The sequence below is a fragment of the Penaeus vannamei genome, chromosome 19, assembly GCF_042767895.1.
Source record: "Penaeus vannamei isolate JL-2024 chromosome 19, ASM4276789v1, whole genome shotgun sequence".
Classification (NCBI taxonomy): domain Eukaryota; kingdom Metazoa; phylum Arthropoda; class Malacostraca; order Decapoda; family Penaeidae; genus Penaeus; species Penaeus vannamei.
Window position 1 is genome coordinate 39018789 of NC_091567.1, and position 17500 is coordinate 39036288.

General features: G+C 37.1%; 2 protein-coding genes across 11 annotated transcripts in view; one reads left to right on the forward strand and one right to left on the reverse strand.

The window, feature by feature from the left end:
- The window catches only part of LOC113807419 (uncharacterized), a 21625-nt gene extending 9597 nt beyond the window's left edge, over positions 1–12028 (reverse strand). The window contains exons 1-10 of one of the 10 annotated variants that reach the window (XM_070134326.1): positions 11897–12028; positions 6293–6527; positions 5617–5731; positions 4858–4959; positions 3856–3980; positions 3588–3747; positions 3172–3275; positions 2914–3030; positions 1417–2680; positions 639–784 (exon numbers count right to left, since the gene is read on the reverse strand). In XM_070134326.1, coding sequence (XP_069990427.1) covers positions 639–784; positions 1417–2680; positions 2914–3030; positions 3172–3275; positions 3588–3747; positions 3856–3980; positions 4858–4959; positions 5617–5731; positions 6293–6527; positions 11897–11918 — 2390 coding nt within the window. In that variant the 5' untranslated portion in view covers positions 11919–12028. Of the gene's footprint in view, positions 785–1416; positions 2681–2913; positions 3031–3171; positions 3276–3587; positions 3748–3855; positions 3981–4857; positions 4960–5616; positions 5732–6136; positions 6244–6292; positions 6528–8788; positions 8909–11377; positions 11502–11896 lie in introns of those variants that run through there. The other 9 variants (XM_070134329.1, XM_070134327.1, XM_070134325.1 and 6 more) reach the window with 9 other exon arrangements.
- A 3291-nt stretch (positions 12029–15319) lies between these two features.
- The window catches only part of LOC138865060 (alanine aminotransferase 1-like), a gene marked incomplete at its 3' end in the record, with an annotated part of 12573 nt that continues 10392 nt past the window's right edge, over positions 15320–17500 (forward strand). The window contains 1 exon segment of the mRNA XM_070134335.1: positions 15320–16101. Coding sequence (XP_069990436.1) covers positions 15880–16101 — 222 coding nt within the window.

Consider the following 17500-nt stretch of genomic DNA (forward strand, 5'->3'; position numbering starts at 1 on the left):
TCTTTTGAACCATCTAAATATACTTACTGCACTTTTCTGCTCTCTAAACAATCTATAATTAAAAAACTTAACAAATGTGAAAAATTCAGAGACAAAATATAGTCTTCTTTTCCAAAATTAAACATCTTTTCAACATACGAATATAAAAATCTTCATTTTGAACTGTGGCAACAAAAAAATAATATTTGCTCACCACACTCCACTCCAAATAAATATGAGTACTACTGTATTACTTTTTCTGTTTCACTATAAATGGTGAAAGTGATTTCTGTATGTACTTATTTTTATCACGACTACCGGACCTTGTGTGTTTTTTTCTCCCGCGGGTCGAAGACTGGCCTTTCACTTCACCATTGGTTTTCTTGGCCGGCAGTTTCAGTTGTTCGGCCGCATCTTTCACCTCAGAAGGATTCACCTGCTGGTAAGTCTGTGGCTTGCTCTCCAACAGGTCCTGCTTCTGCCGGGTGGTTGGGCCTGCCGCTGCATTCATCAGGGTTACATCAAATTCCAGCCTGGGTATCTTCTTCTTTCTCTTCTTTCTCTTCTTCTTATTCTTGTCCTCGTGCACACCTGGACCTGGAACCTTAGTGGTGGGAGAGTTGCTCACTACCTGCATATTTCTCAAGACACATCCATACCTTTCCGTAGATGGGTTCCCTCCAAGCAGTTCATTAGTGGTTCCTCCTCCTCCTCCTGGCAACGAGGATTCAGCTGTCTCCTTTGCAATCTGATTGTTGGAGTTTAATAAGAGCTTACGACGGGCTTGTGAAGACTGGAAGTCATCCTGAAAAGATGAAAGATCCGGCAAGTCAAAATACATATCAACCCTAAAAATCTTAATAAGTTGATATTTACTCTGCCTTCACAAAAAGTTAATCCTATCTTGAATAATTGTATTATTAACCCACTAACGACGGGTCTCCCACATATGACACACCCAAAAAAATTAACATTGCCGCCAGTGTCACATTTTATCGGGGCTAGCGCTCCAACACAGCAACAGACCGCCCGGAATCTTATATTTTCGGCTTCAAAATATACCAGCATTAATGGGTTAATGACAGTCAATCTACCTTTTATAAAGAAAGAAATAGAAAAAATAATGAAATTTCAAAGAAAGTATAAGGAAGCAGAAAGGAGAAAGTACAAAGTAGACAGCAGAAAGTAGATCCAAGTAAAAGGAGGAGAGAAGTAGGAAAAAAATAGTAGTAGAGTAGAAAGAAAAGTAGAAAGTAGAAAAAACAAGTAAAGTGTTATATGTAATAGAAAGAGTAGATAGTAGAATAAAAGTAGAAAGTCAAAAGTAGAAAATGGAAAATGAAAGACATTAGAAAGAATAGAAAAAAAGGAAACATATGATTAAGAGGAAGACGAGGAAGAAACAGAAATGTAAGAGCAATACAACAAATCCTATACCTGATTAACGCCTTCATTTTCTTTATTCGTTCGTGTTTCTGTTAGGTGAGACTTGCTTCCCATAGATCCCTGAGATGACAAGGGTGACAAGAACAAGGACATTTCTGTTTCTGATTCACGCTCACCGAGATTCCTATCCACAGATTCCTGATGATTCTCATCTTCTTTAGTTACACTGACATCAGCTTTGCTTTCTGGTACCTTCTCTTTGACTTTGCCCTCACTCTGAGCTTCAATTATACTATCCGGCTTAAAGTCCACAGGATCAGTTTCAGTATCAAGTCCTGAGGTTAGTTTGCCTATTGTTTTACTGGCTCTGTACATTGACCAGCTCTCTGGTAAGTTTGTGTTTACTGTCTCCATGTCTAGAGGCTTTTCCTTCCGACTGGGCGATATTCCTGTGGTAATCAAAGACTGGGAAATTGCTGTCTTCAGCAGTGGAATCTTTATGGTCGGAGTTCCTGATTTTCTCCTCCCTCTCCTGGAGGGAGTGGAAGTACCACCCTTCTTTTTACCAGCAGATGAAGTCTGTGCTTCCAGGACCATGGCTTCTCTATAAGCAAAGACCTTTCTGATCAATTCTGCTACTGGTAACATTTTCTCCAAAGGCAATTTGTACCTGAAAAATCTTGTCACCTGAGATTTATCAAGTGCAATATCTTTCGAGTGTGCAGCCTCCTTGGCTATTCTAACAATGTCAGCCTCTGTTAAACGCAATTCTTGCATCCTTTCCTGAGCCCACAAGGCATAATTTTTGAGCTTTCTCAATTTTTTTGGCAGTTCCTCCCCAAGTTCTTCAAGCTCTCTAATATTGGTATGAGGAGGAACCTGGTATTCCCCCGACTCAACGTCAATCTCCTCATCAGAATCACTGGCATACGTAATTTTCGAAAAGCATTCCATGCCCTCCAAGTGCCGCATCTTTGGTGGGGTTTCCATTCCAGTTTCCACATCCTCTCTCTTTCTCTTGCCTGGAGTGAGGGTCTCTCTGTTCTCTAGGACATCCATGGCAACAGAACCAGAAGCAGCAGAGGAGGAACAGCCCTGAAGGTTATCAGATGCAAGATCCTCACAGTCAGAAATTTTGCTTTTCCTTTCATTCAGTCGTCGTTGCCTTTCCTCTTGTTGTGTTCTCTTAAAGCTCTCAGACAACATATTTACACATGTTGGACAGTTCCATTCAGTGCAGACAAAGGGCAGAGCACCACACTGTATATGAACACCTGTTGAGCCGCAGAGATTACACAGCAGCACTTCCCATCTCCTGCAAATAATAGGAGTGATAAGGGATACAAAGTTTTACACAGAAAAAACATTATTTGGTTAAAAATATGTTTCAAGATATTTCTAATCATTTGACATAAATATTTCAAATCCTCCTTTAGATTCTAAGTGAATTATGATAAAGAAAATACAAAAATGTGAATTTTCACAGAAACTGGGGTTGGGTAAACATGAAAGATGGTAATGAAAAATATTATCAGCATAAAAACTTACGTTCCTTCCACATCCGTCTTCCTTCCATCTGGGCACTTGCACTTCGGGGCATCACAGTGGATTGGTCTCTCAAGAAGCTCGCTGAAGGCATTTGGTTCCAGCTCCCAACTTGCATCTCTGAAAACATTATTTTAAATAATTATCCTCGAGTGAATAAGAAATAAATGTATCTATGTAATAGCAAAGCATTAGCAATATACCATATAGGAGGTCTTCAAAATAAATGATAAAAAGTCAGTCATCAACACATGGTCTTACTTCTCTGGGACAAAAATGCCAAGATTTTGCATCTCCAGTTGGAACACATCCTTGTCATTACATAAGGGACACTTGAAGAAGTAGCCTGCACTCAAAGCCAACCTCTGGGGATGGAAAAAGTAAATGTTATCCAAAATGTTCTAAACCACATCTCTTAAGTTCAAATATTACCCATTGATTGGTGAGACATTGTGGAATAGGGAAAAAAAACTTTTGTGCTGGAACATTATGTATCTTATACATTAACTATGAATATCATGTATGGCAGAGAAAAACACTACAATAGAAACAAAAATGAGTTTACAGGAAGAGCTCTCATCTGTCAATGAAGTTCTTTTGTGAATACTCGCTTCCTCTTCCATCAATGCAATCAGTGAAAGAACAGTTTACTTAGAAAGACCTTTACATCCACTTACTTGCAGACACAGTTTATGAAACCATGTTTTTCTCTTGCAACATGGAGCCCAGATGGCCTGATTGGGATTGGCAATCAGCTCTTCCATGCATATCGGACATTCCAATTCCTCTCCAGACCCAAAGCCCTTCTGATATTCACGATGGTGGGAGCAGTACGATCTGTGGAACAAAATTCTTGTATAATGCAATCTCCAAAGAGAGTTTCTGATGCCAATATTCATAAATATCAAATCTTATATATACAATTACATTTATATAATTTCTCACCTGAAATCATTAGAAAATTTACAGAGAGCATTTTGTTTTATTCCACATGGGTAGTGGTATGTTCTTCGACATTTCTTATTGTAGCAGCCAATCGTTGCTCCTTTTCGAAGACAATAACAACAAGACTGAAAAGGCAAATGTCATTATCACACACAAAAAGATAAAATAAAATATTTTTACTTACCAAAAAATGAATATTCGGAAAATCCATATTCAATTAATATAAATATTTATTATGACCTCTTCATACAAGATGGATATTCATTCTATCAAAAATTTCTGGGTTGAATAAACAACTACTTCTTACTCTTTAATGCAATCAGTTCTTTACCTTGTTCTTAGCTACTGTTGCTACTTAGCAGTGTCAAAACATTGGATACTAATCTAAAATCACAGTTGTATTGGTTTCTCACACAAAATTCTTGAAAAAACTATGTGATAAATCATAAAATATCATGCAAAAATAATATAGGATGGATATCACTCCTCTGATTCAGTATCAGTCAGTATTTCAGTAAGTAAAAACAACTATCACAAAGTCACAGACTCATTACTGGCAATCAGAATCATAAATCTAGGGAACTGAACACCACCCAAAAATTATGAGTCTTTTGATTTTATTGTCATCCAAACACATAACTGATAATGTTATCTCTTTTCAACCTATTAGAATTAGCCTAAAACATCTGAGACATTTGCACATGAATAAAATAGCAATTTGTCCAATCGGTCACCTCTGGTGTAAAGGATTAATCTTGTTCAAATAGCCAACTTTTTGTTAATTATACAATTGATTATAATACAGAAATTTTTATTATTATAAAAACATTCATTTTAAAAGTATTTCCCCCTGAAAATCTGATTAACATTTGTGAAAAGGTGAAGCTTTAGAGAAGATAACTAGACATGTCATCTGTCTTTCCAAATGATATACAGTAATTGGGTTCTGATATCTCAAAAAATCAAATACAGTAAATACTGATTTAAAACTAAGCAACTGACCAATTTCCGTCCCCTCTGGACTTCTTTCACTATGTCCTCCGCTAAGAAACCTAGGACTCCTTCATCATCTTCGCCATTTTGTGCCAATCCACTGGAGAACAGCTGAAAACACAAAATGTATATCTATCAGTACAAATACATAAATCAAAACAATTTCTAAATATGTGGGCAAAGCAGAGGGAGAGGGAGAGGATAAGGGAGAATAAAGAATGGAGAAGAGAAAGAGAAAAAGGAAGAGGAGGGCAGGAGAGATCGGGGGAGGGAGAGAAGGAGAGAAGGAGGGAGGAAGGGAGGGAGGGAGGGAGGGAGGGAGGGAGGGAGGGAGGGAGGGAGGGAGGGAGGGAGGGAGGGAAGGGAGGGAGGGAAGAATGGAAGGGAGGCAGGCAGAGAGGGAGGAAGGGAGGGAGGGAGAGAGAGAGAGGAAGAGAGGGAGGGAGGGAGGGAGGGAGGGAGGGAGGGAGGGAGGGAGGGAGGGAGGGAGGGAGGGAGGGAGGGAGGGAGCGAGAGAGAGAAAGAGAGGGACAGAAAGAGAGAGAGAGAGAGAGAGAGAGAGAGAGAGAGAGAGAGAGAGAGAGAGAGAGAGAGAGAGAGAGAGAGAGAATAATGTATCACAAGTTACTGCCCTCGTCCCAAGGGCTTACAATAAATAACAAACAAGGGATAAAAACAAAAATATAAATCCACAAAAGGTAAACACAATCACGAGAAGTATCAAAAAATATATACATTACTTCTCTTCACCTCAGCAAAGCTACTCACCAGGCAATAATAATGCACCGACACATCATCAATCGTATAGATCTTCCCAAACTCCACCTCGTTCTCATCCCCACGGCCACAAAAGCAACAATTCAACGGCTGGCTCATCTCGAAGCTGCAAAACATGGCGAACTACTTAAAAAAAAAAGTTCTTGAAATGATAACTCTAACACCACCTAATCTAGAATTACTTACATGTCTGAATTCAATAATACAATAACACTGCAATGCAAAAACATTCATGCCCTATGTAGAAAACATTAGGCTATAGCAAATAGATAAATAAATAAACAAACAGATAAATAAAGAAGGATATAGGTAAATAAATAAACATACAGATAAATAAAGAAGGAAATAGATAAACAATTAAAATACATACATAATAAATCTATAATCATTAATAAAAGAAAACGCATGGAAGAAAATTACAAGAGATATAAAATGCTAAATCTAAAGAACATTTACCTAGTACTTATAAGCATTCAAAACTAAATATATAAATAGTACTGTAGAAAGTTACCATGCACTTTTAAGAGTCCAACAAGAGAAGCATCTCTTGTAAAATACTCAATCCATGATGCAGTCCTTAAAAAGATCCTAATAACCATCACCAGCATTACCCCGCACCTGAAAGTTGTGTAAATTCTGTTCACATGCCCTTATAATAGCCGCTTACCCAGGTGGAGACTTTATTCCTACAGTCATTTTATTTACAGTCCTCTGCTCTTTAGGGGTATTTGTGCCCTCTTTGGTTGCAGGGGGAGAGTGGCGATTTTTTTTTAGGTTGTACCACAGTGACGACCTGGGTACACCATGCAACTGGGCCGCCTGAGGAATAGCCAAGAGCCCCTCTTGGACCTTGAGCATTGCCTCTGCCATGTCTTGAGGTAGATAGCTTTTCCTTCTTCCATCTGCAAAATCGTGAGGCATTCACATGGTTTTCCACTGCATTTCTGCAGTCTTCTCCGGAAATATGTGGAGGCGGAAGAGAGAAGAGGCCAAGTGGTGATAGAGAGAACGATGATGGAAGGACACAGAAGAGTGAATTGTGGTAGGAGGGAAGAGGAGAGAAGTGGCTATAATGGTAATCCATTGGTGCCAGGTACTTGCACTGTCCACTTTTGTTTACATTGTTTACATAGAGATGGCTTCACAAACACATCGTCAGTACGGAGAACTAAGCTTGCCTAACTTTCTTTTTTTTTTTGGGGGGGGGGGGGTGAAAGGTTTTTGCTTATAATACACAATTCTATTATTATTGTTGTTGGTGTTGCTCTTCTTCTTATCACCATCATCATCATTTCTATCATCATAAACTTATTAACAAAATAAAGGGTAATAAAAAAAATAAAGAAAGAAATAGGGTGCACAGGTGAGACCAGATACGCTTAGTCATTGACTACTTGGTGAATAAGCTCTTGAGGAGCTGTGTAAACAAAATCAATACTGTAGCCAAGGGACATATGCATGTCCTCCTGACATCAACAGCTTAAGAAGGACGAAGAAAGAAAGAAAGAAAAAAAAGAGGGAACATGGACGAAAACCAGAGAAAGGAAGAAACATTGAGAAAGAAATGGAAAGGTCGAGAAGGGGAATAGAAAAGAATAGAACAGAGCAGTCAAGATAGAGGTAGAGACAGACTATGACACAACTACACAGAAAAATACGTTAGAAAATCTTGTTAAATACTTGGACACAAACAAAAATGCTTTTTAAAATTTATTTCTTACTGCTACAAAACTGTCAATAACCCTGATTTTTCTATTTTTTTGGGGGGTATGTGTGACTTATTTGAATATTGCAGGGCATATTCCATCCCTTGCGGGAATAAAATCATCTCACAGGGAGTCCATATGAATTCCAGAAGAACTATTCCAGACATGAATCAGAACAAGAGAAATTTGAAACCCAAAATACCAACCCTCCTGTAATATTAGGTTCTGTTAGTTATTCTGTTTCAACACCCCTCTTAGCAATAGCTTTCTGTGTAGCTGTACAAGGTACTTCACAGACAGGCAACACCACTCTGTCTTGATGAAAATGCTTAACACCAAGCCCCACCCCTTTACCCTTTCCTTTACCATTTATTACATATATCTATAGGGTTCATGTATTTTTCTGTCTTGCTACATTAATAATTTTACCATTTTCATTACTGATTTTTTTTTCAAAGCATCCCCCCAAAAAACACTGATTATAATATAGCATAATACATAGCCAGTGAGGGTGCGCTGAAAGATACCAAGAAGTCAATTTCAACTTTGGTTCTTTAGGCTATATGAAAGTGTTGCTACCTATCTATTTATATACCTTGGTACGGTATAATGAAAAAGGAGATACTCAGAGGAGAAAAAGGGAAAGGGAGAGGGAAAGGGATAGAGAAATGGTAAGAGAAGGGGTAAAGAGAGGGATAAAGAAAGTGAATATTAGTGGGAGAGAGAAAGGGAAAAAAATATATATATATGTGCATTCAGTTTAAATCATGCATATATGTAAGGTGCTTTAGAAAAATATATATATAAAACATAAAAGACAAGACTATATTTAAATAAAAATATCACAAAATATTCAAAATGATATTCAAAATTACTAATTTTGAAAACAAGTAACGACAATGTGAAAAAATAGACATTACAAAACACACAAACAAACAAAAACTTAGATCACTGTCAGTGGTGACCCAATGCCAAGCAATACTGTCTTTCAAATTTTATGAACACCAGACATTAAGCAGAAAATAGCAAAGCATAAGATTGGACATATACACAACTACCAATGAAAAGAGTATAATTATATGAAGCAAGATCTGCACTGCTAGGATATATAAAATCATTGAAATACTTGTAAAAATTGGGAAAAAACAGAACTTGGCAACTAGCTAGGAAAGGCTTCTTTTTAAAATTATTTAACTGCATGCTATCTAATTAGCCTTACTTTCTTCAAATCTATGCTGATTGTTCCTTACACTCAGTTTCAGTAAATGCATAAAACAAACAATTCCTCTTTTCTCCTTAGAGAATGAAGTAAACTTAACAATGCTTATACAGATTACTACAGGAATTACAAAAAAGTAAAATGAACAATGATTATGCAGATCAATACAGGACTTGTGCAAAAAATCAGATATAAATCAAAGCAAAGCAGTTACCCCATTAAGTTGTTAAAGGCTAACCTCTCAACGGCAATAGTCCTTCCAATAACATCTACTGTATTTAAAAGGCAGTCAATACTTCCACAGGTTTTCTTATTTTGTAGGCTTATCACAAAAAATAAACAGGGAGTCCAACAACAGTGCATGCCCCTTACATGACTGTTTTCACATTATCATTATGCTAATTTTTAATATTCTGATAAAATAATCAAACTTATATGCCAATATTGTCATACAATTTCATTTTTCAGGCACTGAGCACATAATTTATGACAGATAGTCCTCACCTCACTGTTTTCAAGTAATTTGTATAAATGAAACCTGATCCTCAACCTAAACATTTTAGCTGGTAATTTGAATCACTGTTCTAATACAATTTTTACACTACAGACACTCTAGGTCTACAATTTTTAGCTGGACTATAGTGCTCAAATCTGGATATGTAGGAAGCCACACCCCTTTCATTACCACTAAAGACATCATCACCTGAGGTCTAACTTACAAGCCCATAATATCTCACAATAAGAAAAGAATGTATTAATGCCTTTAATTTTGCATTTATCTTTTTAATACAAATATTCCTCAATACAATCGTGAATGTGCCTGTGGAAAAAATAATGGTAATGCTGACATAGTGTTCTTAATCAAAGAATTTACAAACATACAGGCTTTACTCACACCCCCTCCTCTAATTACAGTTCCTGATCAACTGACATGACCAATGGCAAGAGACTGTAATTCCTGTGTTAACTTTGTTTCAAGAGCAACAAACTCTTACTATATCTGAAGTTTTCCCATCACATAAAACAACATAAATGCAATTAATGTTCAAACATAACTACAAACTGATGAAAACTATAAACTTCAAAAGTAAATAATACTCAAAATAAAACAATGCTAAAAAATTATAAATCACTATACAACACATACAGCCCTGCTGGTTATATTGTTTCCAGCTGGGAGACTATGGGCTTCCTTCAGGACTGATCATGCTTTGAGAATGAGGTGATTTTTGTGGTTGATATCCCTTTTAATATAAACAAGGTGGACACATATCAAATAACTAATAACCTAACCTACCTAACATCCTTGCCTGGAATGCTAAATCTCCACCATGTCAGACCAGCAAGATAGAGCATGGACAGGTCTGACCATTTCTGTTATATATGGCTGATAAAATTTGATTGGAGTCCACTGATACTTAACTTCATGGGTTTCACGATTCTATTCTAGAAATTTACCTAAGAAACAATTCCAAGTTCTATTTTACCAGAATATATAAATGAAGTTTACTGGTCTTTGCTATTAAACAAAATGCAAAAATTACATGGACCACTTGGTGCTGGCACTATTTGGTACATTAGAATCTTATCATTCTTCCCACAGTATGACAAAAGCAGTGCCTCCCCCTGTTACGGCACTTTTCACAACATTCTCCTGCCAGTCCTGCTGGAGCTGTAATGGAATGAAAAGATATCTGATTTCTATGAGACTAAGTGATACTATTGGTATAGAGAACTAGACTCTGAACTGATTGCTGGACTGTCAGTTGAAAATGCAGGGGTTTTCTATTATCAGTATCCTAAGGAAAAGAGGGATCAAATTGCAGTTTTTGAGTCTTTTGTATAAATCTTTACTGGAAATAAACCTGGAGACATTGAAAATTTGGCTAAACTGTGGTCTCGTATCAGGAAGCATGTGCTCAAATACACTAAGATGGACCTAAAAGAGACAAGAAAAAGATGCCGTGGTTGCTATAACAAATCTCATTTCTTTCATAAGTTGTGCAACACGTGCCATTTCCTTCCCAAATCTATAATAGGGAAGTTGTGACACGTAATACATGATGACCCTATTATCATAGGGAAAACCTAATGAGACAGTCTTAAAGAGAAGAGAAAAATACATTCGCTGATAAATGAAATAATCACATCAAGAGTTGTACAGTCACTAAATACATTGCAATCGGGTGGGGGCCTCGGGAAAAAGACCTTGAGTACGGAGGATTTGGTCTCATATGGTGATGTTTGTGGATTCCCAGGAGTGCCCTTAAGGATGTTGGCTAGAGTAATAGTGACTACGTCTCAGAGGGGTGTGGTCACTTTCTAAAGCAATCACCAGTACTTTCACTTGTTTCCTGAAAAGGTCATTTGCGATGGAAAACAATAACAGATTCAAACATATTAAGCTGTGAATAATCAGAAAAAAATATTCGCAAGGTTGGAAAGCTGTGCAGCACAAAAAAAAATTAACAACCAAGAACGTACTTTCGTATAGTCCCTCGAACAAACGGGTAATAAAAAGACATAACCTCCGTTCCATTTTTGAGATTCCAAATAGCATAGCTTGTTTGCCAAATCATCTATTTTCATCCGAAACTCGTCTACTCTCTCTCCCGTGGGTAATACCTATCCTAAACCATAACTTTTACCCTCTATCTTAACGTGGGAAGGCCAATTCAACGTCAAACTCCCAACGAGAAAAGACCCAACAGCTGTAGAAACTAAGAAGATAATAATACAAATTCTGTAGAAACGAAGAAGATAATAATACAAGCTTTTCCTTTTCGCCAGTCTAAGGAAATCGGCCCTGGCTATTTCGTAAACAAACCTCTTCTTTGGTCAACCTCTCGACTAATTGATCTAATTAATTACTGTCAGCGTCCTCTTCCCGGCTGCGTTTCCCTGACGCAAATCCCGCCTCAGCCCCGCCGTGAGAGAGCGACATTCTCGAGAGATAACGTAAAGATTCGGTTCTGATCTACGGCTCGGAAACCTGTTGTCCTATGAGCACTTTCTACCATTTTTTGTTTTTGTTTTTGTTTTGTTTTTTCTTCTAGCGAAACCCTTCCGTGATGAATGTTATTGAAAACCACACGAGAAACCCAACCGATACACAGCCGAGGAAAGGAGAAACCGGAGCGAGAGTTAAAAAAGCCAAAGGAGCACGGAGGAGAAACGGAGAGAGATCATAGACGAAGATGAGAAAACAGGAAGAATCATTCCCAGATAAAGATCGTATTTATTCTCAAAGCGGCTCGCGTTAATCAGCAGAGTTGCAACATGGTTAACATCTGCAACGGTTGTTCTTCCCGTGGGCAGTGTTGTCACGGGTGTATGGTCAACGTACCTTGAGATATTTGACGATTCATTTCAGATTTGCGTCGGCCAACTGTCTCCCGCCAGTCGCCGCTTCCAACACATATCGCGGTGTTGCCGGATGGGGAGCGGTTTCGCGTTTAATCTCTTTAACGAATATTAGCGATGGCTATGGTGTCCTTGATATGTTTATATAAATACTGATACACTGTGTGACTTTTTCAGCCAAAGGTGGTGGAGTTTTATACATTCTTTCATGGTAGCGCTGGGATACTAATTTTGGAAATCGTCGTACGGTCACAAAGGCATCCACGTAAACAGTTCCTCGAGTGTTTCAAACTCTGAGCGACATCCGCCTATTTTGACACTTTTTGTTATAGTTTTTATTACGCAACACGGCAGAGGTCATATTCAAAACACCTATGGATTCAAAGATTAATAAAGAGTCTTATAATCTCCCACAAATCGCTTTAAACGAGTGAAAAGAAGTTGATACAAGAGCAAATAATAATTACAAACTCGAACATCCCGCGGCTTTTCAAACTTTTAAAAAGAAAAGAAAAGGTCAAAACGCAGGTGCTTTTGGGGTAACTTCCGTGACGACCATTATCATGCCTATTTTCCCTTTGTGTTGTAAACCTGAGACTCAATAACCTATTCTAACTCATGCCTGCAGTTAAATGGAGATACGGGCGCAATAATAACGCCACCATTTGATAAACTGTTTGTGTTGTGAGAGTCAAGAGGTCAACAGGGATCTTTAATTTTTTTCCCTCCGGGTGAACACGTGGGACTGCAGGGAGAGCTGCATTTAATCGCCAGGCCATTCTCAAGAGTAAATGCCTTGCAATATTTACAAACTACGACTTAAAGACCATATCTGAATATGCATGTGTATATGATATATGTGTATATGTATATACATGTGTATCATATTTATACACACACATATATGTATATATATATATATATATATATATATATATATATATATATATATGTGTGTGTGTGTGTGTGTGTGTGTGTGTGTGTGTGTGTGTGTGTGTGTGTGTATGTGTGTGTGTGTCTATGTGTGTGTGTGTGTGTGTGTGTGTGTGTGTGTGTGTGTTTGTGTGTGTGTATATATACATATATGTATAAACATATATATATATATACATTTATAATCTGTGAGTGTGTGTATAATTACCCACACACACACACTTAGGGACTTTACTTCCGGTTTTTCTTTTTTCTTTTTTCTTATTTATACATATACATACATATATATACATATATATACACCTGTATGTATATATATTATATGTATATATATCATATGTATATATATATGCATATTATATGTATTACATAATATATCACATATATTAGATATGTAATATATAATATACATATATTATTTTCATATTATATCTTATATACTATACATATATCTATATCATATATATCATATATGTATCATACATATTATATACATATACTGTGTGTATCTCAAATTAAAACCACTCCCCCCAAGAACCCGCCATACTTTTGAAAATCGCCCTAAAAGAGAGCACAACCCGCGCACGTGACCCAGCATCCAACAGCGGCTCATGCGTACGTGACTGCGCATCCCTCGCACATGACCGCACCCACGAGGCACTGCAACCGCGCGCATAACGAACACGTGGCCACTCACCCGGGATGCTCACGCGGCGCTTTCTCGGCAGTTCGCTATAACGCCGGCTGTGATTCGGTCGCTATGTAGGAGAGGTATGAGTGAGAGTGAATATTTATTTCTGACGAAGGTAGATTCAGATGTATCTTCTGTGTGAGGAGGATGGATAGAAATACATCTATTGTATGAGGTAGATAGATTTAAATGCATCTTTTGTGTGAGGAAGATCTATTTAAATACATCTATTGTATGAGATAGATATATTCAAATGCATCTTTTGTATGACGAAGATAGATTCAAATATATCTTTTGTTTGACGAAGATCTATTCAAATACATCTTTTGTATGAGGTAGATATATCTAAATGAATCTTTTGTATGAGGAAGATCTATTCAAATACATCTTTTGTATGAGATAGATATATTTAAATACATCTTTTGTATGAGGAAGATCTATTCAAATACATCTATTGTATGACGAAGATCTATTCAAATACATCTTTTGTTTGACGAAGATAGATTCAAATACATCTTTTGTATGACGAAGATCTATTCAAATACATCTTTTATATTGTGGAGATATTCATTCTCATTCATACATTCTACATTTGTCAACATGAATACGATTCCCCCAGTTGCTACTTGCCATCGCGACACCTGCAATCCCGCCTGAATGAGCGAAACACGAGACGAATAGTAATGATGTTATTTATGGATATTCGATAATTCGAGAGCAAGGTTGAGACTACGAAAGTGTGGGTTATTGTTATCGACATTTTTTTTTTTTTTTTGTAAGCTGTGCAGGGACAAGGAACGGAAACAGATGTGTAATCATGGATCTGATTTTGCCCGATTGGCGCAAGCAGAGGTCACATTTTTCTTTTCTGTGTTTTTGTATCGGTTGGATCATAGGCACACGTACATAGGTGTATATATATGTATATATATATATATATATATATATATATATATATATATATATATATATATATATATATATGTATATGTATATATATATCATATGTATATTCGTATGTTCATATACATATATTTCCTTAAATATATATATATATATATATATATATATATATATATATATGTATATATATATGTATATATGTGTATATATATATATAAATATATATATACATATATATATATGCACACTGGATTTTATATACAGTATATATACATACATATACATGTATTTTTTCTCATATACATTATACATACATACATATACACATACTTCTTTTTTATACATATATAGGATACATACATGTATATATAACCATATATATACATATATATATATATATGTATATATATGTATAAATATATATATATATGTGTGTGTGTGTGTGTGTGTGTGTGTGTGTGTGTGTGTGTGTGTGTGTGTATACACACACACACACACACATATATGTGTGTATATATATATATATATAAATATATATACATATATATATACATATATATATGTTTATATATATATGTTTATATATATATATATATATATATATATATATATATATATATATATATATATATATATATATATATATACGCTTACGTGTATGTACGTGAGTGTGAACATATCTATTTTTTTCAAATACACACGCACACACACACACATTTATATATATATATATATATATATATATATATATATATATATATATATATATATATATATATATATATGCGAATGTGTAGGTACGCCTATGTGTATGCACACAAAAATATCTCGCAAAAAAGATTTATAAATCACATATTGTTCTCGGAAAACTTTCATAATGTTGCCAGAAAAACCGCAAGAATAGAGAACCTCCGACGTATTCTTTTACGCTCGGTTGCCAGAACAGAAATGCCAGTAATTAGCTGATATAACCAGTTTTGCAAGACAGCGTAAAATAGGGTACGTTCCAATATTATAATTCAATAAATTTCAAATAAATTAAATGCAGCTAATCATCAATTGATAATAGCCCGTTTTTACTCGTTGTATTTTTCAAATATATGAAGCGGGCCTATGAGTGAGTATATTAGATAAAAGTATCTTTTTAGAAGACCGTGTTGTCGCCGGGTGAGCGTGAGTCAGTGGTGAGTCGGTTTGTTTACATGCGAGGAGAGGCCAAGGAACCCTCCACTTCTCACCTTCTTTTCTTGCGTCTCGTACTGTAATTCTCTTCTCTGACACCGCCATCTCCTTCTCCAAAGCCTCCTCGACCCAGGGGCTTAAAAATCAGCCTCGGGAACAGTATAGTTTCCTAGCCAGAGCTGATAAAAGGCATCGACTCTCTCCCCGCAAGCGAAGCACCACCAGGACCTCGGAGCAGAAAGAGCCTCCGTTTTACGATGTCGTTTGTGGGTTTTCGTATCATGTCTCGTCGACTCGGCTCTCAGTTGAGCGTGAGCCTCCTCGCTACACACACGCGTTGCCTTGCCTCTCACACCGCCAAGATGGACCAGCGTGTGATTACTTTGGAGAATATGAATCCTTTGGTGAAGAAGATGGAGTACGCGGTGAGAGGGCCTCTGGTCATCCGCGCGACGGCCATCGAGAAGGAACTGCAGGCGGTAAGTTATTTTTGGGCTTCTCTTTTGTCTGTCGTTTGTCACTTTGAAGTTTTGGGCGCCGTGGGCTGGTTTTGTAACAGGCGATGCAACAAGTTTCTTGTTGATATCCGCCTTTTATGAACTGGTTAGTTATGAGTTTTTTAAAAAGAGGTGGATGATGTTTGCGCTGTTACCAGAGTTTGAAATTCTAGTTTAGTTTTGCAACGAGTTGACAGCAATATGCATTCTCAGGTTGCAAGGAAGTGCTTGCCGTGTCGAACGAGAAATGTCACATTAGACATCGCAGTACGTATCAGTATAATTACGAGCGACATTACTGATTACAGTTTCGAAACCGTGGGAAATGCAATTGAGAGTTGGATTGCACAGGAAGTAAAGCAACATTGCAAAGACGCCATCCTGCTCATTATACACAATTTTCCCTGTACTTGTAGTTTGTATAAGTACTGAAAAGTTTTAACACAAATTAGTGGTATTTGTTGCATAGTCATTTTGCTTTCCACACATCCGGAAAATTGCCTACAGTTTGAAGAGGATTCTTGAGATTATATCAGACAAGACTATGATAAGATAGCGGTAATCCAGACTAGGGTAAATTAGGTTGATGTGGGTTACAGAGGACACTCACCCCCGCATACACTTTTTTTTCCTACATCAGAACCTCCGATCATTATTTTTTATTTTTTTCAAAGTTCACCCTTCTGGGTTATTATATAACATAGCTTGTATGTGTAGGGGGGTTCATGGCCTGAATTAAAACCGTCTGCTGTGTTTTGTAATCAAGACACTTCTCATGAAGAGAGGTTTGATAAGCGTCCTAGATGTGCATAGTAGGTTATTTAATGTTCCTCTTATTTCTCTCTTCATTTCTCGTTCTTCTCCATCTTTAAATCTCGCTCTTCTCCTTCTTCTTCTTGTCTGCTCTTTCGTCTTCTTCCAGCTTGATGTGCGATCCCTCTTTCTCAAGCTCCTCAGTAGCGCAAAATCGCTTTATAAGAGACAATTAAATGTTTTCCTAGTGCACCGAGTCTAAGTGAAGTTTCCGAGAAGCGGCAGGCGGAGAGAGTGCGACCTTCCGAGAACGGAACTTCACCTCGCTATAAAGACCGAGTGATAGAACGGCCGTAAAGCGGGTGGGAAATGCACGTGACGTTGGTCGAGGGAGGCTGGTTGGTCGGGTGAAAGTCGGGTTGGCTTTTGTGAGGGGGGGGGGGGGCTGTGGGAGGCGTAATGGGAGGTTAGATGAGTTAGGTGTGTTTTTTTTGTTTTTTTTTCTCTCGTGTGCCTTTCGTTTCGTCATGATGAGTATTTTTTTTTTCTCTGTCATCTCCCTTCGGTGGATGTATTTACGTCATCTCTGTGGAAATAGAAATTAACTAAAATAACTTCCATATAGGCT